The sequence below is a fragment of the Heliangelus exortis genome, chromosome 24, assembly GCF_036169615.1.
Source record: "Heliangelus exortis chromosome 24, bHelExo1.hap1, whole genome shotgun sequence".
In the NCBI taxonomy this organism is placed as follows: Eukaryota; Metazoa; Chordata; class Aves; order Apodiformes; family Trochilidae; genus Heliangelus; species Heliangelus exortis.
The window spans coordinates 1,356,957-1,384,710 of NC_092445.1; the positions used below are offsets into that span (position 1 = coordinate 1,356,957).

General features: G+C 57.2%; 1 protein-coding gene across 1 annotated transcript; it reads right to left on the bottom strand.

Annotated features, from left to right (window-relative positions):
* Nucleotides 1–504: 504 nt before the first annotated feature.
* Nucleotides 505–25,870, bottom strand: NKAIN1 (sodium/potassium transporting ATPase interacting 1). The gene is made up of 8 exons (XM_071767588.1): nucleotides 25,771–25,870; nucleotides 25,386–25,622; nucleotides 6,259–6,396; nucleotides 6,004–6,084; nucleotides 5,214–5,411; nucleotides 4,342–4,402; nucleotides 3,038–3,119; nucleotides 505–889 (listed from the first exon to the last, which is right to left on the bottom strand). The coding sequence occupies exons 2-8, from the start codon at nucleotides 25,437–25,439 to the stop codon at nucleotides 880–882; spliced, it is 624 nt and encodes a 207-aa protein (XP_071623689.1). The 5' UTR covers nucleotides 25,440–25,622; nucleotides 25,771–25,870; the 3' UTR covers nucleotides 505–879.
* Between the last annotated feature and the right edge of the window lie 1,884 nt (nucleotides 25,871–27,754).

Here is a 27,754-nt window from a genome sequence, read left to right on the forward strand (position 1 = left end):
CCAACCCAAAACATTCATTAGATCCATTAGAACAGCCAGGCAGGGGCTGTGTGGAAAGCAGCATCAGTATTGCCAAACTGGAGCAAGACCCCCCCCCTCAAAACAGCAGAAATAGGGGGGGGATTTCGGGGTGCTGTGCCCCCAGCCTCAGGTTTAGGGGTGGGGGGGTCGAGGCAAGATGCTCCCAGTAGGATCCAGCTCCTCAGGGCTGGGGAACAGCCTGGGCCGAGCCCTTCCCCACTGCTTCAGCCAACTGGGGGGGTTTGGGGGAGCTGGAAAAATCCTTTTGGGAGCAAAACCCCCCATTTTTGGGGCCAGCCCAAGTCCCAGAGTTTTGGGAAGCCATCCCAAGCCCTCAGAGGATGAAGCTGCCCTGTGTGCCCTGCTGTCCTCAAAGCCAGGTTTACCCCCCCTGCCTGGTTTCAGTTTGCTCCAAACCGGTTGATTTTCACCCCAAACCTGCCCCGGCTCCCCCACTCCCACCCCCACGCCCCCTTCCTGCCAGGAACGGCCCCACTGCTCCAAGGAAAAACCAGGAGAAACAGAAGAAAAAAATGTCCGTGAGTGATGCCACCTTCCCACGTGTCCCCACGTCCCCATCCTGGGGAGGGTGGGGGAGCCCAAGGGGGCAGCAGGGCTTGGAGGGGGACCCCCCCATATCCAGCCCCCCATCTCGCTGTGGTTTGGGCTGGGCTGGACCTGCAGCTCCTGGCTGTGATTTCGGGGGTCCTGGGGGTTTGGGGAGGCTGGAGGGGGGGGCAGGGGGCTCAGGGTCGTGTCAGGACCCCCCCGTGCCGGGGGTCGTGTCATCGGGTGTGGGACAGTTCACTCCAGGGGGGGTCCTGTGGCCGCTGGGTCCCACGCCGGGCCAGGAGGAGGTTACCCAGACCTGGAGGAGGAAGGGAGAGGAGGGGTCAGGGGTGGCACCGGGGTCTCCAAAATCACCGCGTCCGTCCCCACAAAGGGACGAGGAGGGCCACTGCCAGCTGGGGTGACCCAAGGGGGCCCCCGGCCTCCTGTCACCCCCCCCTCAAAATACGTGAGAGCCAGGCTGGGGACCCCAAAGAGGTGATGTCCTCCCCATGGGGGGTGACACCGGGACTGCCAGGGACTGACCCCTCCCCCATCCCCGGCTTCTTGAGGGCAGCGAGGGGACATCGAGGGGACATCGAGGGGACACGGAGGGGACACGGAGGGGCCCGGGAGCCCTGAGCACAGCGGGACAGATGCTGCCCGTCCCCCCCCCAGGTTTGCTGCCAGCCCTCCCGCACCCCACCCCTGTCACAACTGCCCAGGTCTCAGCTGGTCTCAGGGTCCCCATCCCGCTGTGCCATGGGAGGGGCTGGGGAGTCACAGGAAACCCCCCCCCCAAGTCCGTGGGGTGGAGGGGACACGCAGTTCCCGGGTGTGACACGGCGGGTGGGGTCCTGGTGTCACCCTGGAGGGAGCCAAGGGGACAGGGAGCTGGCGTGTCACCTCCTCCTCCTTCCGCTGGGTGGAAACCCTCCCCCGCCCGGCTGCTGCCTATTCCCGCTAATTATGGGATGAGCTTTAATTAATTACTCAGGCCTGGCCGCCAGCCCCGCCTCCCCCCTGCCCGGCTGGCCCTGGGGACAAAAGTGACCACGTCGAGAAAGCACCTTGTGCCTCCTGTCACCAGGGAGACCCCCGGTGTCCTGTCCCCCCACCCCAGGTGGGATCCCCCATCCCTGTGACCCTGCATCTCCCACCTTGGGGACAAGGTGAGACCCCCCCCCCCCCGTGTCCCTGGCACTGCTGTCAGAGTAAGGGTGGCAACTTGATAGGAATTAGAGCTCATTAATTAGGTGGTGGTTGATTAATGGGCTGCTGGGGTAGGATGGAGGGGACTGGGGACCGAGGGGGAGGTGGCAGGGGGTCCGAGTGTGACTTTCCCCCCACCTAAGCAAGCTTGATTAATTAGGAAGCAACCTCATTACAGGGAGGGGGTGCTGAGAGCCCCAAATGCTGCATTTGGGGGGTGCTGGGCCCACAGCTGCCCCTGTGCTGCTGGGGGGTGGGGGCAGGAGAGCCTCGGGCAGGGTCCCCCCATCTCCTTCCCTCCTCACTGCCCATCTTTGCCCCCCTGGCTTTGCAGGGTCCCACCACAGTGGTGCTGAGGGGCTTCCCCTGGGGACACCATCCCTGGGACATGTCCCATCCCTGGGACAAGCTCTCCTGGGTCCCCAAGGCTGGAAGGAAGGCAGGACACCCACATCCATCCCCAGGGTGACACCAGTGCCATCACCCGTGTCCCCATCCCAGGAAGGTCCCACCCCACCGTGCCCCACTCACGCCAAAAGGGCTGGGGGGCTCCCAGGCAAGGACCAGCTGGATGCAAGGCACCCATGGGTGCTCACCCACACCCACACATGAGAGACCCTTTATACTCAAGCACCCAAGGAGGGCTGAGCAGTATCACAAGTGCTTTTGTTCCACCCCAGCCCTCTTCTTGCAGCTCTGATTGTGTGGTGTGCCCTTGGATTTGCATACAGGGCTTAAAATATAATTACTTTTTGGCACTCGCAGAAGCCCACACGAGGCAAATCCCTTTAGAGTTTGCAGCCTTATCTCATTTGAGTGTTTATCTAGTTAAGCTTAATGGAGAAGGGAGAGAGACAAAAAAAAAAAAAAAAAAAAAAAAAAAGCCCCAAAATTCAGCTGCATTTATCTGAAGAGCTGCTGCTCCCCTGGGCAGCCCCAGGGTGGGGAAGCTCAGCAGCCAAAAAGCAGCAAAAATACAAACCAAGGGCACAAATCCCCTACCCCTGCCCAGGCCTGAGCAACCCTCTGGATTCTGGGTGAGGCAGAACAGACCCATAAACCTTTATCTTTTGGGCTCTGATGGGCTGATGGGGCACCTTGGAGGGGTTTCTGCATCCCTAAGTGTCCCTGAGCACCTCTGAGCATCCCTGAGCACCCCTAAGCGTCCGAGTGTCCCTGAGCATTCCTAAGCATTCCTGAGCACCTCTGAGCATCCCTGAGGGTCCCCACAGTCCCCCCCCCAGCCCAGACTCACGTGTAGAGTGGCTGTAGCTGTAGGTGTGAGGTCTTCTGTGGTGCCTGGTAGCCGTAGGAGTCGAAGCCACCGATGAAATCGACTGAGGAGAGGGGTGGAGAGCAGTGGGGTGTGAGCTGGGGAGGGCAGCAGGGACACTTTCCTGCCATCCCCCCCACCCCTGGGTGCTGTGAGGCATCCCAGGTCAGCCCAGCATCCCAAGGGAATGCAGGATGCAGTGCTGGGTCATCACAGCACCCTGGGGACAGGTAGCACCCCAGGGACATCCCCAGGTCACTGCAGCACCCAGGGCAGGGCAGCATCCCAAGGAAGCTCAAATACTGCATCCAGTTCTGGTGTCCCCACCATGAGAAGGACATAAAGCTGGTGGAATGAGGCCAGAGGAGGCTACGAAGATGATCCCTGCTCCAGGGAGAGGCTGAGGAGCTGGGATTGTTCAGCCTGGAGAAGTGAAGGCTCCAGGGGGACCTCAGAGCTGCCCCCCAATCCCTGAAGGGAACCTCCAGGAAGGCTGGGGAGGGTTTTCATCAGTGTCCAGTGATAGGAGAAGGGGAAATGGATTGAAACTGAAGGAGAAGAGGTTTATGGTGGATCTTAGGAAGAATTTCTTCATGAGGAGGGTGCTGAGACTCTGGAACAGATTGCCCAGAGAAGCTGTGTGAGGAGGTTCCAAGGGAGCTGGACTGGGTGCCGTGGAGCTGCTGTGAGGAGCAGGCACCATCCCAACCTCTCCAGGAGCTGCTGTGGGGATGGAGCCCAACCCCACCATCCCCTTCCTGCATCCCAAAGCTGGGATTGCACCGTTGCCATGGAGACCCAGCAGCTCAGGGCTCGCTGTCCAGTGTCCCCCATGTGCCAGGGCACAGCATCCTCCTGGACACCTCACAGCCCAGCCCATCTGCTGCAGCAGGGGTGGAAAAATGGGGGAAAAAACCCCACAAAACCCAAAAAAACCAACAAAAAAAACCCAACAAAAAACAAAGCAAACCGAAAAAAAACCAAAAAAAAAAAACAAAAAAAAACCCAAAAAAAAAACCACAAAACAAAAACAAAAATAAAAAAATAAAAAAATAAAAAATAAAAAAAAAAAAAATAAAAAAAAAAAAAAAGAAAAGAAAAAAAAAAAAAAACAAAAAAAACCAAACAACAACCCAACTAAAGGGATCCCTTCCTCCAGATGTGACCCAGGTATTGCTGCCCTGTCCCCAGCCAGGATGTGCCACCCCAGAGAGGTGCCAAGCAGTGCTGGTCCAGGCCATTCTGTGGCTTCCCCACCTCCCACAACTAACATCAGGAGCACTCACAGCTGTCTTCTTCCTCCAGGAACACTTTGCTGACATAGCAGGCATAGACGAAGCCAAAGAGCTGCAAAGAGAAGTGGGCAGAGAGGTGGTTGGGTGCTGGACAACTCAACCAGCACGGTGGTCATGGTGGGGATGGAGATGGGTGCTGCCAGGTGGGTGCCAGGGAGCATCCTGGGCCCCCCAACCCTCTCCCCTGGGCAGGATCAGAGCTGCTGTGGTGCTGGAGCCCAACTCCTGTAGGACTGGGATGCAGCAAGGTTGGGTGGGTTCAGCTGGGCTGGGGGGACAGGGGTAGTGGCTTTTTTGGGGACAGGCTGGCACTGCACCAGGACCACAGAGCAGAGGGTGCTGAGCCCCTTTGGTGGGTGCTCTGCCCCCAGCTCCCTTTTAAAGCTTTCTTTCCTTGCAGCCCCCCAAGGCTCTCCAGGAGCTTTGCACCCAAGTCCCCTTCCCACCTCCCCATGGGGTCACAGAGCCCCCAGGCAGGGGGGACACCCCTCTCCCACCACCCCCAACTCCAGATACACCCAACCCTGGGTCTATCACACCAGGGACCCCCCAAACACTCCCACAGCCAGGGCTTGGGGTGGGCAGCACCCCTGGGTGCTGGCACAGGGGGGGGGGGGGGGGGGGGGGGGGGTGGGGGGGTGGTGGGGGGGGGGGGTTCCTCCTGCTCCTGACTCCTGCCCATCCCCACTCCAATCCAACACCTTGGTGCTACCAATGGGTGCACGGTGGGACCAGATGGACCTGGGTGGCTCTGCCACCATCATCTCTGCCATCCCCTCCAAAAAAAAAAAAAAACAAAAAACCCCAAGACTCTCAACTGGGGGAGTTGGGGAGGATGAGGAAGGGTGCAGAGCTGCCCGTACCGCCAGGAATATCTGGGTGGCACTGCTCAGGACCTCGATGTATTGGTAGTCCAGGAGGCAGCCACTGACTGTGATGACGTGGTGGTCCTCAGGGGCCAGGTTGGAGTTGAGCACGGGGGTCACCAGGCAGCCCGGCCCGTTCTCCATCCACCAGGAACGGTGCAGTGAGGTATTGAAGGTCATGATGAAGTCTCGGTCCTGTGGGACAGGAACAGAGGAGCAGGAGAAAGAGAAAGAGGAGGAGGAGGAAGAGGAGGAGGAAGAGAAAGAGGAAGAGGAGGAGGAAAAGGAGGAGGAAGAGGAGAAGGAAGAGGAGAAGGAGAAGGAGGAGAAGGAGAAGAAGGAGGAGGAGGAGGAGGAGGAGGAGGAGGAGGAGGAGGAGAAGGAGAAGGAGAAGGAGAAGGAGAAGGAGAAGGAGAAGGAGAAGGAGAAGGAGAAGGAGAAGGAGAAGGAGAAGGAGAAGGAGAAGGAGAAGGAGAAGGAGAAGGAGAAGGAGAAGGAGAAGGAGAAGGAGGAGACCATGATGTTTTGCTCTTTTTTGTGTGTGAGAGCCATGAGTTAGCAGCCCGGGTTAGGGTGCAGAGACATGGAGAGGCCCTGCTCATCCTTTCCCATCAGGAGGGAGAGAGGGAGAGAGGGAGGGAGGGAGGGAGGGAGGGAGGGAGGGAGGGGTATGACAATGGAGTAAGAAGGGAGAGAGGGGAGATGGAGGGGAGATGGAGGGGAAGGATGTGAAGGGGAGGGATATGGAGGGCAGGGAGATGGAGGGGAGAAGAGGAGAGGGTTTTACCTGTGACAAACGTCCAACCTCCAGGTAGAAGCAGATGATGAAGGCGTTCCAGCCGACCCACAGCACCAACCACACTGCATACTGCCAGAGGAGAGGGGGTCAGGGCTGTGCCAGGGGATGGTTCCCCCCCCTTCCACCCCCTTTCCATCCATTCCCTGAGTCCTCCCCACATCCCCAAGGGGTTTGGGCTTTGGGTCCAGGAGGGGACCTGGGGCTGAGCCATCCCTGGGGGTGGGGATGCAGCTCGGTACCTACCATCATGAGGTATTTGGATCGGTACTGGACGGTCCCAAAAATACCCAGAATAACTGCCATGATGTGTAAAAAATTAGCCAGGATGGGTGCCCACTGGTAGCCCAGGAAATCAAAGATCTGCCTCTCCAGAGCAGCCACCTGCAACACAGCCAAGGGACAAGGGGGGGGGGTTGGGTGTTAAACATCGGGCAGCAGCAGCTCCCGGGATGCCGAAGGCAAAAAGCAGCCGGGAATTCACGGGAAGGGGTGGGAATGAGTTGTGAGAAGCTGAAACCTCCGCGGGATGCAGGGGCTGGATGAATGCCAGCAGGGGAGGGGGGGGGGAATATTTGGAGCAGGGAGATGGCAGCTTGGCAGCACCCTCCTGCCTCAGTTTCCCCGAGTCTCAGCACTGATGAAAATCACCCTCCCGGGGTGGGTTTATCCCGGAGCTCGGCATATCCAGGGAAAAACCTCCCTCTGGCACAGGATCCTCTGGTGGTTGCAAAGCAATTTTGCAGCCCGCTCAGCCCCTGCCTCCCTCTTGGATGCCGCTGGGGTCGGTTCCCTGGCAGCATCCCTGGCCCCTAACCAGAGATCTGCTGCAGCTTGGTAAGTGCTTGGCAGGAAAATTAGGGACGGTGCCTGGTGTGATCCCCCCGTTATCCCAGCCCTTATTTATGGCTCTATTTGCTCGGGATCTATTACTCTTAATTACAGGATTAGCTTTGAGAAAGGTGGTTGCAAAAGTGAGGGGGGAGAGCTGGAGCACTCGCTGATGGTTTGAGGTTAAAAAAGAGATTGGATGAGGCTACATATATATATATATATATATATATATATATATTTTAGGGAGCTTCTAGAGGACTCTGGGATGCACTGGACACTGCAGTCCCCAGGGGCAGAGGGATGGGGTAGCAGCAAGATGTTCCCAGCAGCCCTACAGACCAAATTTCCATTTGTTTTCCTGCCAGCCCAGCCCCATCTTGTTGCTCTCTGGATTCACAGTGCCATGGGCTGGGAACCACGGGGGGAGTGGATCAAGGGTTGGACTTGATGAGCTCTGAGGTCCCTTCCAACCTGGCCCATTCTATGATTCTATGATTACAGAGAAGGGGAGGACAAATGAGGAGGTGCTAAAACCCCTTCCTTGAGCATTCTGGGAGGATGAGCTGTGCCTCAGTTTCCCCATCCACAGAGCAGCACACACTCACGGGCCTGGCTCTAATTTATGTCTCTTCTAAGGCAGGAAGCCAAAGGCAGAGCCAAGGACCAGGGGATCCTGTTCCCTTCCCAACTCCTGGAGTAGGATCCACTGGATTGGTGCCAGCAGAACCCCGGGCTCAGGTAAAGATGCTGCAGAGACACGGAGCAGCCCCTTTTTTATAGAATCCTAGAATGGGCTGGGTTGGAAGGGACCTCAGAGCTCATCAAGTCCAACCCTTGATCCACTCCCCCCGTGGTTCCCAGCCCATGGCACTGAGTGCCACATCCAGGCTCTTTTGAAATATCTCCAGGGATGGAGAATCCACCCCTTCCCTGGGCAGCCCATTCCAATGGCTGATCACCCTCTCTGGAAAGAAATTCTTTCTCATGTCCAACCTAAACCTCCCCTGGCACAACTTGAGACCTCTTGTGCCCTCTTGTCTTGCTGAGAGTTGCCTGGGAAAAGAGCCCAACCCCCCCCTGGCTCCAACCTCCTTTCAGGGAGTTGGAGAGAGTGATGAGGTCTCCCCTGAGCCTCCTCTTCTCCAGCCTCAACACCCCCAGCTCCCTCAGCCTCTCCTCATAGGATCTGTGCTGGATCCCTTCACCAGCCCAGTTGCCCTTGGATCCTCGGGGCCGGTTCCGAAGCTGTTTGAGTTGCAGCTTAATTCACTTCCCCGCTGTTTAAACTCTCCGAGGAAACAGCCTTTGGAACCACTGACAACCCAGCTGTAAATCTTTTAAATTGAGGCATGTAAATAATAAATGATACAAGGAGAGCAGCGCCCGGGGGTTTTACGGCCGCCCATCGATCTGCTGAGCAGGAGCCAGATGCAAAAGGCTCCAAGTTCTGGGTTGCTGGGGAGGCTCCAAGCTGAGGGATGAGGTTGGGAAGAGCCTCTGAGAACACCCCAGGGAGCTGGAGCATCCTCCCAGTGAAGCCCAGGCAGCTGGAAGAGGCTGGAGGAGCTGGGGAGAACCCGGGTGACCAGAATCCTTCTTCATCCCCAACCAAATGTCCAACCCCACGGTGTCCCTGCAGATGAGCAAGGACTGCTAATTGCATCAAATTCTGGTGCCAGAGCCACACTGGTAGGTAAAACACTGATCTGTGTCTGCTGGTATTGAACCTGTTCCCTCCAGGTGAAAAATAAAACCTGTTGGGATTGGGTTGGTTTTCAGCCCGCTTAATGTTAAGCAAATCCAGAGACACAGCCCAGACAGGGGCTCTGTGGCTGCTGCTCCTGCACTCACCACCTCCAAAGCCCCAAGGGCAGGGCAGCAGCTTTACACCCAGTGTCCTGAGTGGGGAAACTGAGGCACAGCCACACTCCAGGGCTGTGGGGGGCACAGGTTGGGCAACCCCCACACGGGGCATTGCAGGGCTGCAGCACCAGCTCAGCCGTTGGTCTCAGATCACTGCTCTTGGCTTGCTCACAGCCCTTGTCACTGCTGCAGACCCCACACCCACAGCACCCTCATGGAGCCCTAGGACAGTCTGGGTTGGAAAGGACCCTAAAGATCATCAAATTAAATCCCCCTCCCATGGTCAGGGACACCTCCCCCAGCCCAGGGTGCTCCAAGCCCCATCCAACCTTGGACACTGCCAGGGATGGGGCAGCCACAGCTTCTGGGGGCAACCTGGGGCTCAGCACCCTCACCCCAAAGAATTTCTTCCTGAAGATCTCATCTCAATCTCCCTTCTGTCAGTTTAAATCCACCCCCCTCATCCCATCCCTCCATCCCCTTGTCCCAAGTCCCTCCCCAGCTTTCCTGCAGCCCCTTCAGGCACTGGAAGGTGCTCTAAGGTCTCCCTACTGACGCCTTCTCTTCTCCAGAATGACTCTTCAGGGGTGAGATGTCCCCCAGCAGCAAACCCCAGAACACTCAGATTTTCCCCACAGCCACCACCAAATGTTCCTCAGCAGTGACCCTAACAAAGCAAGAGCCCTGAGCAAGCCCAGTCCTGGTACTCCACAAAAAAACCTCTGAGCAACTTGGGGACTCTCAGCATCCAACCCTCCCAAGCCCAAGTGCCTTGGAGAGCTCCAAGCATCCTTCCCAGGCTGTCCTCCTCCTCCTCCTCCTCCTCCCAGACAGTTTCCCATCCTAACAGCAGCCCTATTAATGTGTCCCTCCCCCCTTATTAGCACCCTTCTCCTGAGGAATCACACCCCAGCCTCCTCCTAATGAAGATAAACCTGCAGCCAATCAATGCAACCAGTTTTAGGGCTCCCTCTGAATTAAACACTCTCTGGTTTATTGATTGGCCCCAAAAGTTCTCCTGGCAGCAAATCACAGCAATTAGTTGGGGCCTGAGTCCTGCTAATTGAAATGCCTGGGTGTAATGATTTTATTCTAATCAAGAAATCAAAGCTGGGGAGCTGCAGGGATGGGGGAAGGGGGTAAACCAGGGTGGGGTGGGTGCCAAGGAGGACGTGGAAGGAGGGGACATGGGGACAGAGCAGTGCAGGGGCTCAAGAGGCAGAGCCAGGGCTGGAGTTTGTTTGGGTTTTTTGTGGTTTTTTTTTAGGAATTCTGGTACCAAATTCAAGTGGGAAGGAGTTCACCTGCCCCCAGATCACTCCCTGGTTATGGTGCCTTCACCTTCCTCAGACCCATCCTGTTACTTGGTGGGGTTCTCCCATCCTTTTTAGTCCTCATCCAACCTGGCCTTGGACACTGCCAGGGAGGGGGCAGCCACAGTTTCTCTGGGCAACCTGGGCCAGGTCACCACTCTCATTTTAAGACATTTTTTTCCTACATCCAATCTAACCCTGCTCTCTCCAGGCTGAAACCACTGCTCATTGCCTTGCTTCTACAGCCCTGGTGAGTGGTTTCTCTCCAGCATTCTAGTAAGGGCTTTAATATATTGAAACACCCCTGGAAGTTCTGTCCAGAGCCTTCTCCAGGCTGAACAACCCCAACTCTCTCCCCCTGGCTCCAGAGCTGCTCCAGCCCTCCCAGTATCTCCAGGGCCTCCTCTGGCCTCACTCCAGTAGCTCTGTGTCCTTCTGGTGCTGGGGACCCCAGAACTGGACCCAGCACTGCAGGAGGGGCTCTCCAGAGCAGAGTAGAGGGGGACAATCCCCTCCCTGGCCCTGCTGGTCACACTGCTGGGGCTGCAGCCCAGGACACGTTGCCAGCTCACATCCAGCTTATCATCATATCAAGTCCTTCTCCACAGGGATGCTCTCAATCCCATTCGTCCCCCAGTCTGTACTGGTGCTGGGGATTGCCCTGTTCCAGATTTTACAGGACATTACACTCAGCCTGGTTGAATTTCAGCCCTCTCCTCCTGTCCAGGTCCCTCTAGATGCCATCCCAGCTTCACATCATCTTCTGACCTGCTGAGGGTGACCCCATGCCACTGCCTATGCCACTGATGAAGATACCAACCAGTACTGGTCCCAGTATGGATCCTGAAGGGACACCACTCGTTACCCATCTCCACTTGGCCACTGAACCATTGACTGCAGCTCCTGGGACACAACCATCCCACCAGCTCCATAACCATCTCTCCATCAAACCTGCACCTCTCCCATTTAGAGATGAGGATGCTGGGGGGGGGGGGGAAGGGATCTCTTCTGAACCCCACCCTCAATTTGTGGGATAAAACCAACCCTGCCCTGCTCAGTGGACAGGGACCAAGCCCTCTCTCTGCAGACTGAGATGGGCACCACATTGGCAGGGTGGTCGTGAGGTCCCAGCACAGCCCAGATCCATCCTTCCTCCCACCATCTCCTCCAGGGATGAGCTGGAGCCACCCCAGCCCTTCCCAACCCATCACCCTGCCTGGGGCTTGCAGGAGAAGGATTTGGCAGCAGATCCTCCCAGCACATCTGTCACACCTGATGCCTCTGAGACCTTTGTCCAAAGCCCATGGAATTACCACCAAAACGGAAGGGATGTGAGGACACAGCCACCTGTGGCCACCAGTGACCCCAGGGCAGATGCCTCTGGGGACTCAGCAGTCCAGGCTGTCACAGGGAGGATTTATCCCTGTCCTTCTCCCACGGTGCCCAGGGGAGGTGACACTCATGTCACCAGGGTGAGGATGGGCCCTGGGTCCCCATGGGGGAGGTGGCACTGCCCCCCACCCCCCTCCTTGCCTGTGATGGGGATTGTTGTGGAATCTTAGAGAGGTTTGGAGAATGTTGGAGAATATTCAGGAATATTCTCCAACATTCTCCAAACCTCTCTAAGATTCCACAACAGGGGATGACACATTGGGTGACAAGTTAGATGACACACGGGGTGGCACAGACATAAATACATCCTGACAGCCCCAAAACCTCAAGAATTAATGGGTGGAGAGGGATGGGACCTAACCCTGGCACTGGGGAGAGGGTCATCTCCACACCTCCAGCCCTGCATCCCATGGGGCACATGGGCACAGGAGCTCCCCTCTGGGGGTAAAGATTGGAGAAAAGGAGATTTTTAGAGGATTTCACCCCCACACACACACACACACACACAAAAAAACTTCAGCTTTCCTCCTGCAGCTTCCCCAGGGTGTGACTGACAGGAGCAGGAGCAAACCTGCCCATCACCCTTCCAAGGTGCCATGGGGGCAGGGGAAGGGGATATCCCCCCTGAGATTTCCCAGAAAAGGGAAAAAAATAAGTGGGAAAGAATTGCCACTACAGAGAAAAAAAAAAAAAAAGAAAAAAAAAATTTCCTCCCTGAAAATATTCTCCCCAAAGATTGAAGAGTCCTGACAATCCAGATGGGGGTTTTTTGGTTTTTTTCCAGTGTGAGCAAGGCAGGAGCAGGCAGGATGCTCCCCTGGCTCCTCTGCCCTTCATCTCCGGGGCAGCATCTGCGCCCCGGGCTGAAATCCCAACCCCCCCTGTGCCCCCCTCTGGGCTCTGGCAGGAGGGGAGCGGAGCTCCGGGCCCCCCCGCTGGGTTCTTCTCCAGCAGCCGAGTGGTTCTGTCCCGCTCACCATATGCCTGGGCTCGCCGGGGATTTAACTTTTCGTTTTGCTGCATTTCCGAGATATTTGGGGGTTTTATTCGGCTTCTGTGCTGTGGAAGGGGAGCTGAGCCCATCCGGGGGTTTCTGCCCCTTTTCTCTAAGAGGTTAAGCCCCCCCCAAAAAATAATTAAAGACTCATGGGATGGTTTGGGTTGGAAGGGACCTTAAAGCTCATCCAGTCCCACTCCCTGTCATGGGCAGGGACACCAGCTCAGGTCTAGGGCAGTAACACCCCTGGGGCAGAGCTGTGGGGCAGGATGGGGATGCCTGACCTGTCAGTCCCTGGAAGGGACATTTCCCCATGTCCCAGGGGTGTCCCCGCAGCAGATGGAACATCCCCAGGGGGCAAAGCCAACCCCAGCCCTGGTCCCAACCAAAGAATCTTCCAGGGCTCCCCACCCCGAGCCCCCCAGCACCCTCTGCCAGGCTCACCCACCCCCCGCAACCCCTCTTTTGAGTTGGGCTTTTTGAGTTTAAGGCATTTTGCAGGTTTTTCTCCCGAGGAAGTGTCGGAGGTGTTTCCATCCTGCAGCCCCCCCGCTCCAGGAAAGGGAATTGGCTGCGATTTCAATGAGCGGCGGGCGAGAGGATCGACTCTGCAGAAGGTGCAAACACCGCTGCGAACCCAGGGACTTCAGTTAATGACTTGGAAACAAGTTCTTGACCTACTTCCAACTTGCAAAAGCTTTCACAAAAAATCGCGAAGAAATTAAAGGCACCGGAGCCTGGGTTGCTCTCGGGTAGCAGAGAGTGATGAGAAGATTGGCCCAGAGGATGCTCTAGGGCTGAGCAGCCCCCGCTGCAAAACGTGGCAGGAGCAAAAGAAAAAAAAAAAAAAAAAAAAATTGGACAGAAATTGGGTCCTTCCCCAGCTGTTGCGATCCCCCCCGTGGATGTCAGTGGGTTCTGGGGAGCTCCTGGAGCCCGCACAGCCCCTTTCTCCCTCCTCGCTGGATTTTGGAGCCCCCAGCACGTGGCTCAAGCACCCCAAACCTCTGGGATGTGTCCGCAGGGTCACAGGCAGAGACTTGGGGTGCGCGGGGTCCCCTGCTACAGCTGCCCATCACCCCCCACCCATCCGGTGGGCTTTCCTTTCCCTCCCCTCCCCATTCCCGGTGATTTATTTCATTCGGGGCATCCGGCGGCGTTGCCATGGGAACGCAGCAGCAGTCCCGGCTGGATGCGTTTGTCTCGACGCTGCATCCCGGGAACTCCCCGCGGGCAACAAACCCCTTCTCCGTGGGCTGGACATGGCCCCGGGGGGGGCTGCACCCCTGGGCGGGGGGGGGCACCCATTGCACCATTCCCCAGGATCCCCCCGGGGACCCCAGCACCCATTTGGCTGGGTCCCCTCTGAGCCCTGCACTCCAAATTTGTGCTCCTGATTCCATCTGAGGGGTACAAGAAGGGCTGGGAATTGCTCAGAGGGGGCTTATGTCAATAATATTATTATTAATAATAATAATAATAATAATAATAATAATAATAATAATAATAATAATAAAATAATAATATTAAAATAATAATATTAAAATAATAATATTAAAATAATAATAATAATAATAATAATAATAATAATAATAATAATAATAATAATAATAATAATAATAATAATAGAATGGTTTGGGTTGGACACCTCCCACCAGCCCAGGTTGCTCCAAGCCCCATCCAACCTTCAACACTCCCAGGGATGGGGCAGCCACAGCTCCTCTGGGAAACCCGGGACAGGGGCTCAGCACCCTCACATCAAATTAAATATTAATACAAATAATAATCATTAAAAAAAAATTAATAAATAAAAAGAATCATCATCCTCTAGATGTAGCCTACGGGTTGCAAAGTGGCCACTGCCCAAGATAGATTAAACTCTACCCCCTCCTCTTTTGACCTCAGAAGGAAGGGAAACTGAGGCACAGCAGGGGAGAAACCCCCAAACCTTCACAGTGCTGCAAATTTGAGGTCTGGAGGGGTGGTGGAGAAGACCAGAAGGTCAAGCTCTGGAGAAAGGCCATGGCCTGAGGACAGCAAAGTGAGAGCTGCTCAAACCCAGGGCTGGGAGCACTGGGCTGGCACAGAGATGGCTTTGGGCTGAACTTTTGGGCTGAACTTTTGGGCTGGATCTTGCTGAATGACAACTTGGAGCCTTAATTAATCCAGGAGCAGAAACTAAGGAGAAGGCAGAGCCTGGCCATGCCACTTCGGGCAGCTACAACCAGGGCTTAGATTTGGAAGATCTTGGCCTTGAATTTGGTGGATTTTTGGCTTAGACCTGCGGGATCTTTGGTTTAGATTTGGGGGATCTTGGGTTTTGATCCGGAAAGATCTTGGGTTCAGGTTTGGGAGCTGCAGAGGGAGAGCAAACCAGATGGGGAAGCAGGAGAGATATGGAGAGCCTGACCCCCAAAATAGCAAATTCTGGGGGTGACAGAGCCAAACCCTGGGGCTGGGTGGGATGGGGAGTGAGGAGGAGCTGGTGGGGAGCTCTGGTCAAGCCCTGGCCTAAGGGGGATCCCAGTAAAAACCATTTTGGGCCGTTGGAAAGAGGAGGAGGAAGACAAACCCATCTCCAAAAACCTCACACGAACCCCACAGGCACTGGCACAGGATGGCTCCTGGCAGAGGTGTCCTCACCAGCCCGCGGTGCCCGGGATGGTTTGGACAAGGATTAAGCCCCAGGCTATTTCGATGCTAATTCTCCCCTTTAAATTCTTCAGCCCAAGAGCTGCGAGAAGCGAGAGGTAATTTCCCCTGGATCTCACCCGGCACCTCAAAGGCGCCGTTAATGTAATCCGATCGAGGGGAGGAAAAAAAGGGGAAAAATTTTAAAAAAAATTTAAAAAAAAATCCAATTTTACTGACTTATTTAGTGACACCTTTCGTAATCAATTCTCCCAGGAAAGAAATCCTGATTAAAGCCAAGCGCATCGCTATGGAAACCGGCAGTCCCTCCTCCCACGACCCGCAGGCTGGGGAAGGAGAAAATCGGGTGAGGAAATCTGCCTGGTAACAACCCCCTTAATGAGCCGGAGAGCAAAAATAATCCCTGGGAGCGGTGCTGAGAAAGGAGCAGCCGGCAGCAGCTGCTGGGGAGGCGAACCCACGCGTGGCTTCCAAAATGTTTGGTTTTGTGGGAGGGGAGAGATGCTCCGGAGGAGGAGGGGGAGGAGGGGATGCTCCTGCGTTCTGGAGGGATGAAGGGAGGTGGGACCCATGGGTGGGGGGTGCACCCACCCAGCTCTGTGGATATGGGTGGTTTTTCCAGCATTTAGCCCGGATTTTATCCTTAAAATACGGGATAAACTCCCTCTGAGAGGTGGACTTAAGAGGTTCAGCTGCCCAGCAGCCTGTGAGCAGGTAACTGCCATAAACCCCGTGGGGGTCCCTCTCATTGGGGTGGTTCCCTGACCCACGGGCAGCCACGATCTCGGGTGAGGGGCACTGCTGTCGTGCCCATTCTTGTCTCCCTCTGAGCAAACCCTCCCCAGGCCAGAATTTCTCGGGCAAGTGGGGATTTTTATTTTTTTTCTTATTTCTACACTGAATAACAACCCCAAGCTCTTGAGGGTTTTGGGGTTTCCTCCTGGCTGGCTGTGTTCCCAGCACCCCACAAGGAGAAGATGCTCAGAGCACCCATGGGTGGAAGGTGCAGGGATAAACCTTCCCGTGGGCTGAATACAGCCCCCCCCACGGGGTGTGGGAAGCAGCAGGACCATCAAACAGCAGCTCAGAAGGGACCCAAGCACCCCAAGCACCCACGCTGTTTTTGGGGTGCTTAGAGGAGCAAAAATCTGCACAAGGCATCGTCAGGGCCACTCGTGATTTATCGGGAGATTTAATAACAATCCCACCCGGTATTTTCTTTACATTCCCCCCCATCACTGCCACCGGGGGTGAGGACAGATGCCCACAGCTCCAGCAGCAGAACCACGCAGCACAGGAGGGTCCCCCCACTGCCACCCCCACGCAGGAGGATCCCGTGGGGCAGGGTGGAAGCCGGAGAGGCACCCAAAGGGCTGCGCCGCCCACGGAAAACCCGAAACCTGAAGATTTTTGAGCCCTTCCAAGGAGCTGGTGCTGTTACCCAGCTCCATTCCCCCTTCCTGCTGGAGGGGAATTAATGAGGAGCCGGAGCCGTGACCACCGGCGCGTTATTAACCGCGGCGATTAGCAGCTGCCGCGGATGGGAGCTCATTAGAGACTTCTTAAGCAGCCATAAAAATTGCTTTTATTAATTGGTTCGGTCGCTTTTAACACCCACCGCCTTCGGGAAGAGATTTTTGATTTTTTTTTTTTTTTTTTTTTTCGGTGTGTGTGTGTTGCTTTTTGCCACCCCCTTTGTTGCACGGGAAGGCCCCAGGATTGGATCCAGCCCCGGGGCTGCTCCGCTCCGCCACCTCCTTTAATGACAAGGAGTGACACTGGGATGTCGCGACGGGTGACAACACCGCGGCTGAGCAGGGCGACGAGGCCACCCCCAAGGAAAAGCGGGACCGTCACGTCCATCGGTCCTCTGCATCCCACAGGGATGGGAGCCCAGAGCCCTGGTACTGGGGCCAGCCCCACAGCGGGGATTTCCCACCCCAAAAAACCAGCTTTTTGTCCCCTCTAAGCACATGAGATGCCCGGGTGATGGGTGCTGCCCCGTGCCACACGATCCCTCCCCTGCTTCTGGGTGCACCTCCAGGAGGGATGAGAATTTCCACACCTAAATTATAGGGGGGAAATGAGCCCAGCAGCACCCGTGGCCTGGAGCCAGGACTGGGGGGGAGCTCCTGGGGTCTCCACATGGAACCCCCCGTGGTCTGGAACCAGGAGAAATGCTCTGGCCACCTCCTGGGGTCCCCCCGAAGGGAAATGAGGCTTTGGGGGTCTCCTTGTGTCCCCCTGCTCCATCCTCTTCTCTGCTGGGGGGGAACCAACCCCCCCATGGACCTGTCTAACCAGGGCATGGCTAATTGCAGGGTGGGCCACCAGCCCATGTATAATTCAAGCCCCTTTGTTAGGGCTGGGTTTGCTTTGTCTGCCCACCACCACTTCCCCACAGGACCCCCCAGGACCCCCCCCAGCCTGGCCACCAAGCATCTCCTGGTCTTGGGGTCGGGGGGGGAGGTTTGATTAAAATTAATTAGGGCTGGGGCTGCTGCAAGGTTGGGGTTGTTAATGGGATTGGGATCCTGGGGAGGAGAAGATGGAGAAGGGGGACACAGGGAGAGCCCCAGAGCCCCATTTCCCATGAGGGGAACTGTGTGGGGCCCCAGGAGGTGGTTGGAAAATTAGTCCTGGGTCCAGGCTATCTTGCATGTGGGTATCCCAGGGGTCCCCCCAGTCCTGGCTCCAGGCCATGGGTGCTGCTGGGCTCATTTCCCCCCCAATAATTTAGATTTGGAAATTCTCATCCCTCCTGGAGGTGCACCCACAAGGTGGGGGTGGCTCCTGGGGTCTGTGGGTGCTGCTGTACTGAGTTTTCCCCCCACATTTGGGGACGAAAATCCTCATCTCTCTTGTGGGTACACCCAAAAGGGGGGGATGGTTTGGGGCAGCACCCTCTGGGTGCTAAGTTTGGGGGAAGCACCCATCTCACCCAGTGCTCATGGGATGGGATGGAGCATCCACACCTAATGGGGCATAAGCCAGCCCAGGCATGGGTGAGGGTGTCTCTGACACCCATGGGAGCCCCAGACACCCCAAATTTACTGCACCATCACTCGCTTGCACTGCCCAGCCCCAGCCTCTGTCCCCCTCCCCTTTCCCCATCTCCAAATCCCATCTGGGTGTGAGGGGCACCAGCCCTGGGGGTGGAACCTTCCAATCCACCCAGAGGTAGCCCAAGGCAGGTTGGTGGCCCCAGGGATGGGACAGGGGTGTCCCCTTCCACCATGCTGGAAAGGATGGGAGGATCTGCCCCAGCCTCTGCTCATCACCACCCAAACAACTGATGAGCTGGGGGGGAAATTCAAGATATCTCTATCTAAAGCCTTCAGTGATCAACTGGTGTTCCTGGAGCAGGTGGGGACAATCCCAGCCTGATGAGGCCACCTGAAACCCTGGTCTGCAGTCGCTGGGTCAGAGCTGGGATGCAGCTTCCCAGGAGGGAACAAAAGAGATCCCAGAACAGAGCCTGCACGTCCCCATCCCTGCCCTCTGTCCCTCCCAAGGAAAGGAGGTGACATCCTGCTTGGCCCCTGGGATCAAAAGGTGAGGAGACACCCTCCACTCCCCACGGATCCTCCATGACCCCCTGAGCACCCTCCCTGATGACCCCACTCATCCCCTCTTCATACCCCCAGCCTCCTCCTTTCCCCTGGGACACCTCCTACCCGGGGCTCTGGCCCTGGCTGTCCCCATGGGATGGCACGGGCACGCCAGGGGGACAGCATGCCAGGCAGAGTGACACATCCACAGCTCCCTGCAGCCCCCCAGTCCCAAACTGGGACAGTCCCAAGGCAGAGCCAGGGCCCCCCCAACCCTTCAGCTTCCCAGACCCCTTCCCACAAAGGGCTTCATGTTCTGTCCCCATTCTTGTGTCCACTTCTGTCCCTGATCTGTCCCCATTCTGTCCTTGATCTGTCCCCATTCTTGTCCCCCCTTCTGTCCCTGCTTTGTCCCCACTCTGTCCCTGCTCTGTCCCCATTCTCTCCCCTCCCTGTCCCTCAGACACTGACTCTGGGGTGGGAAAGGCTGCACTATTGATCCTGTTATGGGAAGATCCCAGCTTGCCCCAGGGTGCTCATTAGCCCTAATCAAGGTAATTAGCCACAGGCCAGCCCTGAGCTTGCTGCTTACTCTGTCCCTGATTGTGTCCCCTCTGTGTGACAGTGCAGCTGTGACCCCCAGCCAGGCCGTGTCCCCTGCTTGGATGTCACCCAGTGTGGGCAGGGAGCAGGATGGGGACACAGCTGGGACCCAGCTGGGCTGGGAGCCCAACAGCTCTGCCAGCACTGGTGGCTTTGCAGTGCCACTGCTGTCCCCACAGCCCCGAGCACCTGAGGGATGCTCAGCAGAGAAGCCCTGAACTGGTCCCAGTTGTGCCTGCAAAGAGTCCCCAGCCTGGATTGGGGTCCTGCCAGTACCCACCCACCCCAAACCCCCAAGCCAAGCTCCCCAGCACCCATACTGAGCCTCTGACACCCACACTGAGCCCCCAGAACCCATGCACCCTGAGCCCCCCAACACCCACAGAGTCCCTGACACCCACGCTGAGCCTCCCACCACCCATGTTGAGCCCTCCAGCACCCACCCCAAGCCCCCCAGCACCCACCCCGAGTCCTCCAGGACCCATACTGAGCCTCTGGCACCCACCCAAGCTCCCCAACACCCACACTGAGCCCCCAGCACCCACGTCAAGCCCAATCCCTGCTGGGGATGTGTGGGACCCATGGGAAAAGGGGGACCCATCACCCCAACACAGGTCCCACCCCAGATTTTTGCATCTGCCTGCAAAAAATCCTATTAAATAATAAGGCAGCCCTGCTGGTGTTTGACCCCTGGGATGGAGGGGGCTGGGGGGGGGGGTCAAATCCTTCCCTGCTGCTCCCATCCAGGTGCAGCCAATGCAGCACTTGGACAATTGGCTTTTTCTCCCCCAAATCTCTCTCTGCCACAGAGGGAAAACCCAAGAGGGGGGAAATTCCCCCGTGGAGAAGCAGGGAGCTGCTGTTAATGTCATTAATGAACCCCCCGGGGGTCAATGTCCTGCTTAAACACAACCAGGGCTGCTCTCACCTGGCTTTGCCTTCCAAGTTTTCCAGCTTGCTACAGACATAGTCTGAAAACTGAAATAAACAGCTGCTTTCTGGGGAAAAAAATGCTCCAAGGGCCCCATCTTGAGCCTCCCTGTCCCTCCCAGCCCCCCCCTGGTATTCAGGCAGGACATTTTCTCCCCACTCAAGCCCCAGTGCTTCCAGCTAAAAACTCTCTCCAGCTCCACACTGCCATGGGCAGAAGGACATCCCTGGGCACCCCAGGAGGATGAGGGATGGGGACAGAGCCTGGGCTGCAGGGATGGGAGGGTCTGAAGGTGCCCACCCACCCACAGCCATCAATTCCTCACGACTGGCACAGGAGGAGCTGTATTTTGGGACCCAGGTTCCCCAGAGGCTGGCAGGGACACGGTACCAGGGGCCTGTCCCCTGTTCACCCCATGCCAGGTGATGCTCACCATCAGCCCATCATTCCACATGTTTTCTCTGGCAATGATTTTATTCCTTCTCTCTCTCTCTCCTTTCTATTACCCAAACCAGCAGAATTGATTTTTTATAGTGCTAATTTCTCCCCTACCCACAAGCCAGCCAGGATTAAATCAAATGGTTTATCAGCATCTCAACACCATTAGGGCAGCTTGGTCCTTTGCAGCAGCCAAACTTGTGAGCTCAGCAAGGAACAAGATCAAGCTGGGCTGGACAAGCTTTATTTTCCCAGGCATCAATTAGGGCACGGGCTTTGCTGATCACACCGAGCACCAACCTTCCCTTTCCCTTCTCTCAAGGCTTTCCTGTCAGGCCAAGCCTGCTCTCTGGCTCATCCCTTGATTTTCTCTACCACCCAGCCCTCCAAGATATTTATTTTCCAGTCCCCCTTGATCCCAGCTCTGGTAGGAACCGACATGAATGATTTAGAGAGTTCTTCAGCCCCTCTCATTAATACTCTCGGGTGCACATTAGCTGGGGCTGGGGATGTAGAGGTTTACCTCGACGCTTTAATTGTGGTTTTAATTGCAAGCTGTAAGGCTCTGCCTCCCCAGGCCTGCCCATAAACCTTCCCAGCAGCCTGGCAAGCAAAGCTCTGGCTGTGAATAATGTACCAGGGGGCACCACATTCCCATGGGATGCACATTCCCATGGGGGTCCAACCAGGAGGTATCTCCGTGGCCACCAGCACCCAGGCTACCTCCTGAGGTTCTCAGGGTGGTCGCCCCGCTGTGACAAGGTGGGTTGGGGTTTTTTGGGCCTCTGACACACCCTGAGGCTGCCTCTGGATCCTCAGTGCTTCCCATCCCTATTCCCTCCTCCCCAGCATCCACCCCCCCAGAGCACCCGAGGGGGTGGAGGGACCCCCGCACCCACCGTGTCCCCCCCTGCAGAGATGGGGTGGGGGGAAACGGGGGGGCTGGCCCTCCCCCTGCCACCGGCAGCCCCCCCCCGTTGCCATGGCAACCATGCAAATGTGAAAGCTTTCCATAATCATTAGGGAGAGGAGCTGGGCAGGATAAACAGTGCCTGCAGTAGATTACATGCCCATTATCAACAGTCGCGCCTTCCGAGCGCTGGTAATTATAGCTAATTGTGCATTTAATTGTGTAATTGAAAACCCCCAGCCAAGAGTTCAACCCGGCTCCCTTCCCCCTTCCCCGAGGGTGGGGAGGAAGGTGGCCAGGGAGGCAGCTCCAGCCCCACTGTCCCCGTGTTGTCCCCACGATGGGCAGGATGGGAACCCCAGGAGGACAAAAGCTGCTGGCAAAGCCGGGAGGTGGCTGAGTGGCCCTGGTGGCAGAGACAGAGGGTTGGTGGCCAAGAACAGGCAAATGAGGACAGCAGAGGTGGGAGGCCAAGGCCAGGATGGTCTCATCAGCAGGGCCGTGATGGCCCCAAGGGTCCTGCTGGGTAAGGAGATGCCACCCAGGGCTGGTGGGTGGTTTGGGACACAGGGAATGGGACCCTCGCCCTTCACCCATCCTTGGTGAAGCCAACCCCATGAATTCCTTCTACTGCCTGGGTGATGGGGAATCATGGCCTGGAGGATCTTGGTGACCCCTGTGAACCTTGGGGCTCAGATAAGATGGACCCGCAGCCCCTGTCCTGCATCCTGGCACTGGGAGGCTGATGGAGAGGGGATGGCAGGGCCAGCACGGCATGGCACGGCATGGCACAGCATGGCACAGCATGGCACAGCATGGCACAGCATGGCACAACACACCAGTGCCATCCCAGCAGCCTCCAGCAGGCGGGAGGTGCCAACTGAGCTTTTGCTTTTTCCAGCCAATTAAAGGAGAGGAGAGAAACAAAGAAGGAGCTGAAACCGGAGTCGATTCCACTGGGTGGAGGTGGGAGTGCTGAGCATCTCCTGAACCCACCTGGCTCCGGGGCTGGAGCTGTGACCCAGCCTCTGATGAGCCCCATGCCATGGGGGGGCAGTGGGGTCACCACGTTGGGATGGAGATGGAGCCCACCCCAGCGAGCCTGCCCTGCTCCAGCACCTGAGCACAGCCCCATCCAGAGCAGGATGGCCAAGGGACATGTGCCAACCACCAGCCAGATCCCTCAGGGCTCCCAATGTCCCATGTCACTGCACTGTCCCCATCTGCTACTGACACCAGCAGGCCTCAGAGTTAACCAGCATCACAGCCTGTGGCTCTCCAACCCCCTGCCCATGCTGGGGTCACCTCCGGGGTCATTTTCCACCCAATCACCTCTTATCTTCTTGCAGAGGAAAGACAACCCCCCCCTAAACCAAGGGGCATCCTGGAGAAAGGTTCACTGAGCCACCACCAGCCCCTCCCCGGCAGTTCCCCTCGTTCCAGATGATGGAGAAGACAAAAAAAAAAAAATAAAAATACCCTAGATCATCCCTGGATCATCCCCCCTCAGCAGCAGAACTGTCTCCTGGGAGGAGGAGGGCAGGACAGGTGTGTGTTTGGCATGGGAGTCTGGAGAAAACCACACAGGGAGGCAAAATCTGGTGGGTGCTGCTTGTCCCCTGGGACCAGAGGGACACATGCTGGCAGTGTGGTCACCCTGAGCTGGGGAGAAGCAGGAGGTGGGGTACTTGGATGCTCCAAAGCAGCTGCCTGGGCTCCCCCCTGTGCCACAGCCTGAAAATCAGTTGCCCAAACTGGTTGAGGTGCAAGTGCTGCCCTGAGTGGAGCAGGAAGGGCTCCCATCCCTCCATGGGGCACCAGGACCTTCTCCCCAGCACCTTGGAAGGAAAGCATCCCTTGGGAACCAGGTTGGGAATCCAACCAGAAGGGAAGATGGGCTGATGGTGGCACCTGGGGAGCTGCAGTGGGGACCAGCATGAGATGGTGGCATCACCCCAGGCCAGGCTGAGCCTCACCTATGCTCCTCTGTTTAAGGGAAACTGAGGCACAGCTGGTGAGGCTGTTGGGCTTGCAGTGCAGCCCGGACATTGGCACAACCTGACCCAGGGAGACCCAGCACACACCAGTCCAGCCCCAGCCCCAGTGGATGTTACCCATGGGGCACCCCAATGGCTTCTGCCCCCACCCTCACCTGGGGGCTGGCTCAGATCAGAGCTGTTGGTGGGCACCCAGACCCCCACCCCAGGCAAGGCACCCAGAACCATCATTTCCCCATGGGGTGGGGTAGGTGCCAAGGCTGTGGGATGGGATGAGGTGCTAGGTGGTGGCATGTACCCATGTCTGGCAGGGTACAAGCTGATGCCTCAGAGTTGGGAAGGAGCTTTGGGAGAACATCCCACAGGTTGGGAGGGTTTGTGCTGGGGTACAGTGAGCTGGGGTGGAAAGGCCACCAGTAAGGGACAATTCCAGAGCCAAGTTGTAGGAAAGCACAAGGACACCCAGGGTGAGGGGTGGAAAGGGAAACCTGACTCAAATCTGCAGCACAAAGTTTCTCCAGGTGTGAGCAGGAGCTGCTCTCCAAGCCTGGGATCTCCCACAGATTCATTTTCCCCTCTAAGATAAATGAGATGAAAATCTCCTGGATCAGAGATATCTCCAGGAATAAACACCAATAAATCTGCTTGGGAGCTGAATGGTAAAAAAAAAAAAAAAAAAAAAAAAAAGTGGCTGGAAGCCAGAGAACTCCTGCACACCCAGCAAACACCCGTGGGGGTTTCTCCTTAACGAAGGGGACAGCACAAAGCAAGACTTCACAGACCAACACTTGGGGACAGCTGGAGACAAGAGAGGTTATTCCTGCTGGGAACAGGACTTCAGCCCGGGATGAGCCCACCACAGCTCTGCCCCTTGCAATGACGACTGGCTGGGTGCCCCTCACCCTTTGATCCTGAAGTGGGGACCCCTCCCCACTCGCTGCCTTCTGAAGGATGGAGAATGACCAAGAGGGATGCCAGGAAGAAAGTGCCCGCCAGGAAGATGCCACCATCATCTCCAGAGCTGAGCCTGAGCCCCTTTCCATCACTGCCTCCATCACCTCAGTCCCTGGGGACATCACAGACTGACCACCACCAGCAATCCCCCCACCCCCTCATTCTCCTCACCCTGACAAGCCCTGGCGTGGCTGTAGGGCCAAGCTGTGGGATGCTGATTAAGGAACCACTGGATCGGGATAATTAATTGCAAGTTTGTCAGTGCTGGTTTGATCAGGAAATCCCCTGAACACCCCACATGCTCCTTCCCCCTGCTCCTCTGCCAGCAGCCTGATGAAGATTGATTCAGGGGTGGCAGCAAGCACGAAGCCAAAGAATCCCATCCAGATGAAACCTCTGCTTTCTCTCTGCCCCAACAGCCCCGAGTCCCCCAGCCGCGGGTCCCCCAGCCCGGTCCCACTCTGAAGCAGGAGAGTTTACAAAGTGCTGGGAGCGGCTCCAAGTTTCCCTCTTGCCTCGACTCGGGGGACCAGCACCCCAAGAAACATCCTCGGAGCCAGGAGGATGGGAAAGCGCCGGAGGGAGCAAAGTCAGAGGGAAGCGATTGCAGTTGGAAACAAAGCTCACACCTGCTGGAGACGCATCCTCAGGCGCTGCCAGCATCGGAACCGCTCGGCATCCATCTCCGAGCCTGCTGCAACTCAGCCAGCGCTGGACTGAGGCAGGGGATGAGGGTGGCACTTCCCTCCTCGATTATTTTTTTTTTTTTCTTTTTTTTTGAGGGGGGGGGGAGGGTGCGGGGGGTTGGCAGTGAAGCATCCCCAAGCTGGTCCCACAGCAAGGTCACCGCCGAGAGGGAGTGGGTAGGGGTGACAGCCAACACCTCGCACAAAGCAGAACCCGGCATGCCGATGAGCGCGGAGAGCCCCTCGCCTTACCAGCTGCAGGCAGCAGAATCCGACCAGCGTACATCTCCCATTGCATCTCCCCATGGTTTCCCAGCCGGAGCCTCGGATTTCCCCCACCGTGGCTTCGCGTCGCCGTCCTCCAGCTCCTCACCAACCTCCCCTTCGCCACCCGGGGAGCATCAGGGGGGCACCAGCAACATGTCCCGCTCTCCAGCCTCCGGCCAGCCCCGGGACTTTCTTCACAGCAGCCCTGCCGTCTCCCACATCCTGCCGGGTTAGCACAGAGGCGGGCTGGGCTCAGAAAGGGGCATCGCCCCCCTTCCTCCGCCTTCCCCCCACCCCCAGCCCCGCTCTTCCCACCCCGAGCCCGCTCCAGCCCCATCCCCCGGTGCAGGGACCCCGGGGCCGCGCACACCTCGCCATCCATCCCCGGGGCGCGCAGGTTTGCGCGGAGCCCGCCCGGCCCCTCTATTGTCTCTCCCGCACAGCCGCGCTCCGCGCCCCGGGGGCGGGCGGGGAGGAGGCGGCGGGCGGGGTCGGGGGCGCGCCGGGCAGGGCCGCCGGAACAAGGCCAGACGCGCTGCCGGCGGGGCCCGGCGGGCGGCGCGGCCGGGCGGGGGGAGGCGCGGCTGGGGTGCGCTGCGCCGCGCTGAGCCCTTGGCGGCTTCCGGGGGCGCGGGGCAGCGCAGCCCTTTCACCGCAGGCGCGGCTCCTGCTCGCTCCCGCCTTTCGTTCTCGTCAGCGCTTGTCTTTTTGATGGCAGATTTTTATTGTGGGGTGGGGGGGGGTTTTTTGTTTGTTTTTTGGTTTTTTTTCTTAATCCCCTTCGGAGCCAGGTAGGGCTGGGTTAAATCCCAGCAATTTGCCAACGCAAAGGCTTGGTGAGCGGCTGCCCTTCCCCTTTCCCTTTGGTGGTGCCTGGATCCGTGGCACAGGGACCCCGCAGCCACCTCCTCTGGGAGGGTCCCTGGGGTAACCCTGCCAGGACAGCAGCTGGGCTTGCAGGGAGCACAGATGGCTCAGCCCTGGGAGGAACATCCCCGCCACCCCCCAGCAGAGCCCTGCCCCGCAGCCCGGCACACGAGGCAAGGCAGCTTCCAGCCCCCCCGGCTCCGGGGCCGGGGACCCACGGGGCTCGCAGGCTCAACCCCAGCTGGTGTGGGTAAGGAGGTGGGTGCAGGCAGAGCTGGCAGGGTACGGCCCCTCACCGCCACCCACCCGGTTCGCCTTTGTTCTGTTCTCACAGCGCACCTTCAGGGGGATCGGAGGGTGCACAGCTGCCGAGGAATTGCTGCTGCTGCTGCTTTTCCAGGGCTTTGGCAACCTCCTCCCGCGATGCCACCCAGCAGAAGGACTTGGGAACAGCTCGCTGCTCGTCGCTTCTGTGATTTCTTAACCCTCAACCCTGATTTTTATAAGGAAGCAGCTCCCAAAGCAGCCCCACACGCTCTGGGGTATCAGAGCAGCTCTGCACAGGATCCGAGGGGCTGCAGCCTTACAGATCCATCTGTGCACAAAGTGTGGGTCTGGCCGTGCTCTGACCCGACCCACCCAAGCTTGCGTGGGTCCGGCCAGACCACACATCCCCAGGCACTGCTGGGACCAGCACCTGCCACACCTGGAGCTTTTCCTTCCTCCCCCATGGTGGGAATTTCCCTCCCAGCTGCTCTCTGCTCCCAGGAGTGTTTCAGGAGCTCCTCACCGGGCTTGACAGGAAAGTCTTGGCTTCCAGGAATCCCAAAACCCCTCTGCAAGGATGTAGTGGGTTCAGCGAGCTGCTAACGAGGGGTCCTGGGAGAAGTGGTTGCACCCAGCATGAGCCAGTGGGTGTCAGGAACACCCAGACCTCTGCATTTATCCCACACTGGTTCAGTGCCCACATGGTGAGCTGCAGCCTCATGTTACCCCCATGTCCCACCCGTGGACTTGTCCCCACTGTGGGCTTGGCAGGAGATGTCCCCGTGGCCATTGGGGATGTCACCAGCCATGGGGACATCCTCCTGGCTTTTGTGCAGTACCAAGGGACCTCTCTGCTCACCCTGGGGCTCTGGCAGCCCTCAGGATCATCAGTGGGGCCAAATCCACCCTGGCCAAGCCCTCCAGCCCCAGGCAGCTGAGAACACTTCCCTGGCTGCCCAAAATCACCTCCTTGCCCCAAAAGGGATGTTTTAAGTCAAAATATGCCTGGATCATTATGCCAGAGAGATCTCTGTGCCAGGGGTATAAACAGAACACATGGAAATAGTTTTTTTCTTTTTTTTTTTTTTTTTTTTTTTTTTTTTTTTTTTTTGCTAAACTGGTATTTTTACCCCAAAATGTCTGGTATTTTTTTTCTCAAGAACACCATCAAATGTATTTGTTTTCTGGGTTTTTTTTTTTCCACAGAAAAAAAAAATTCT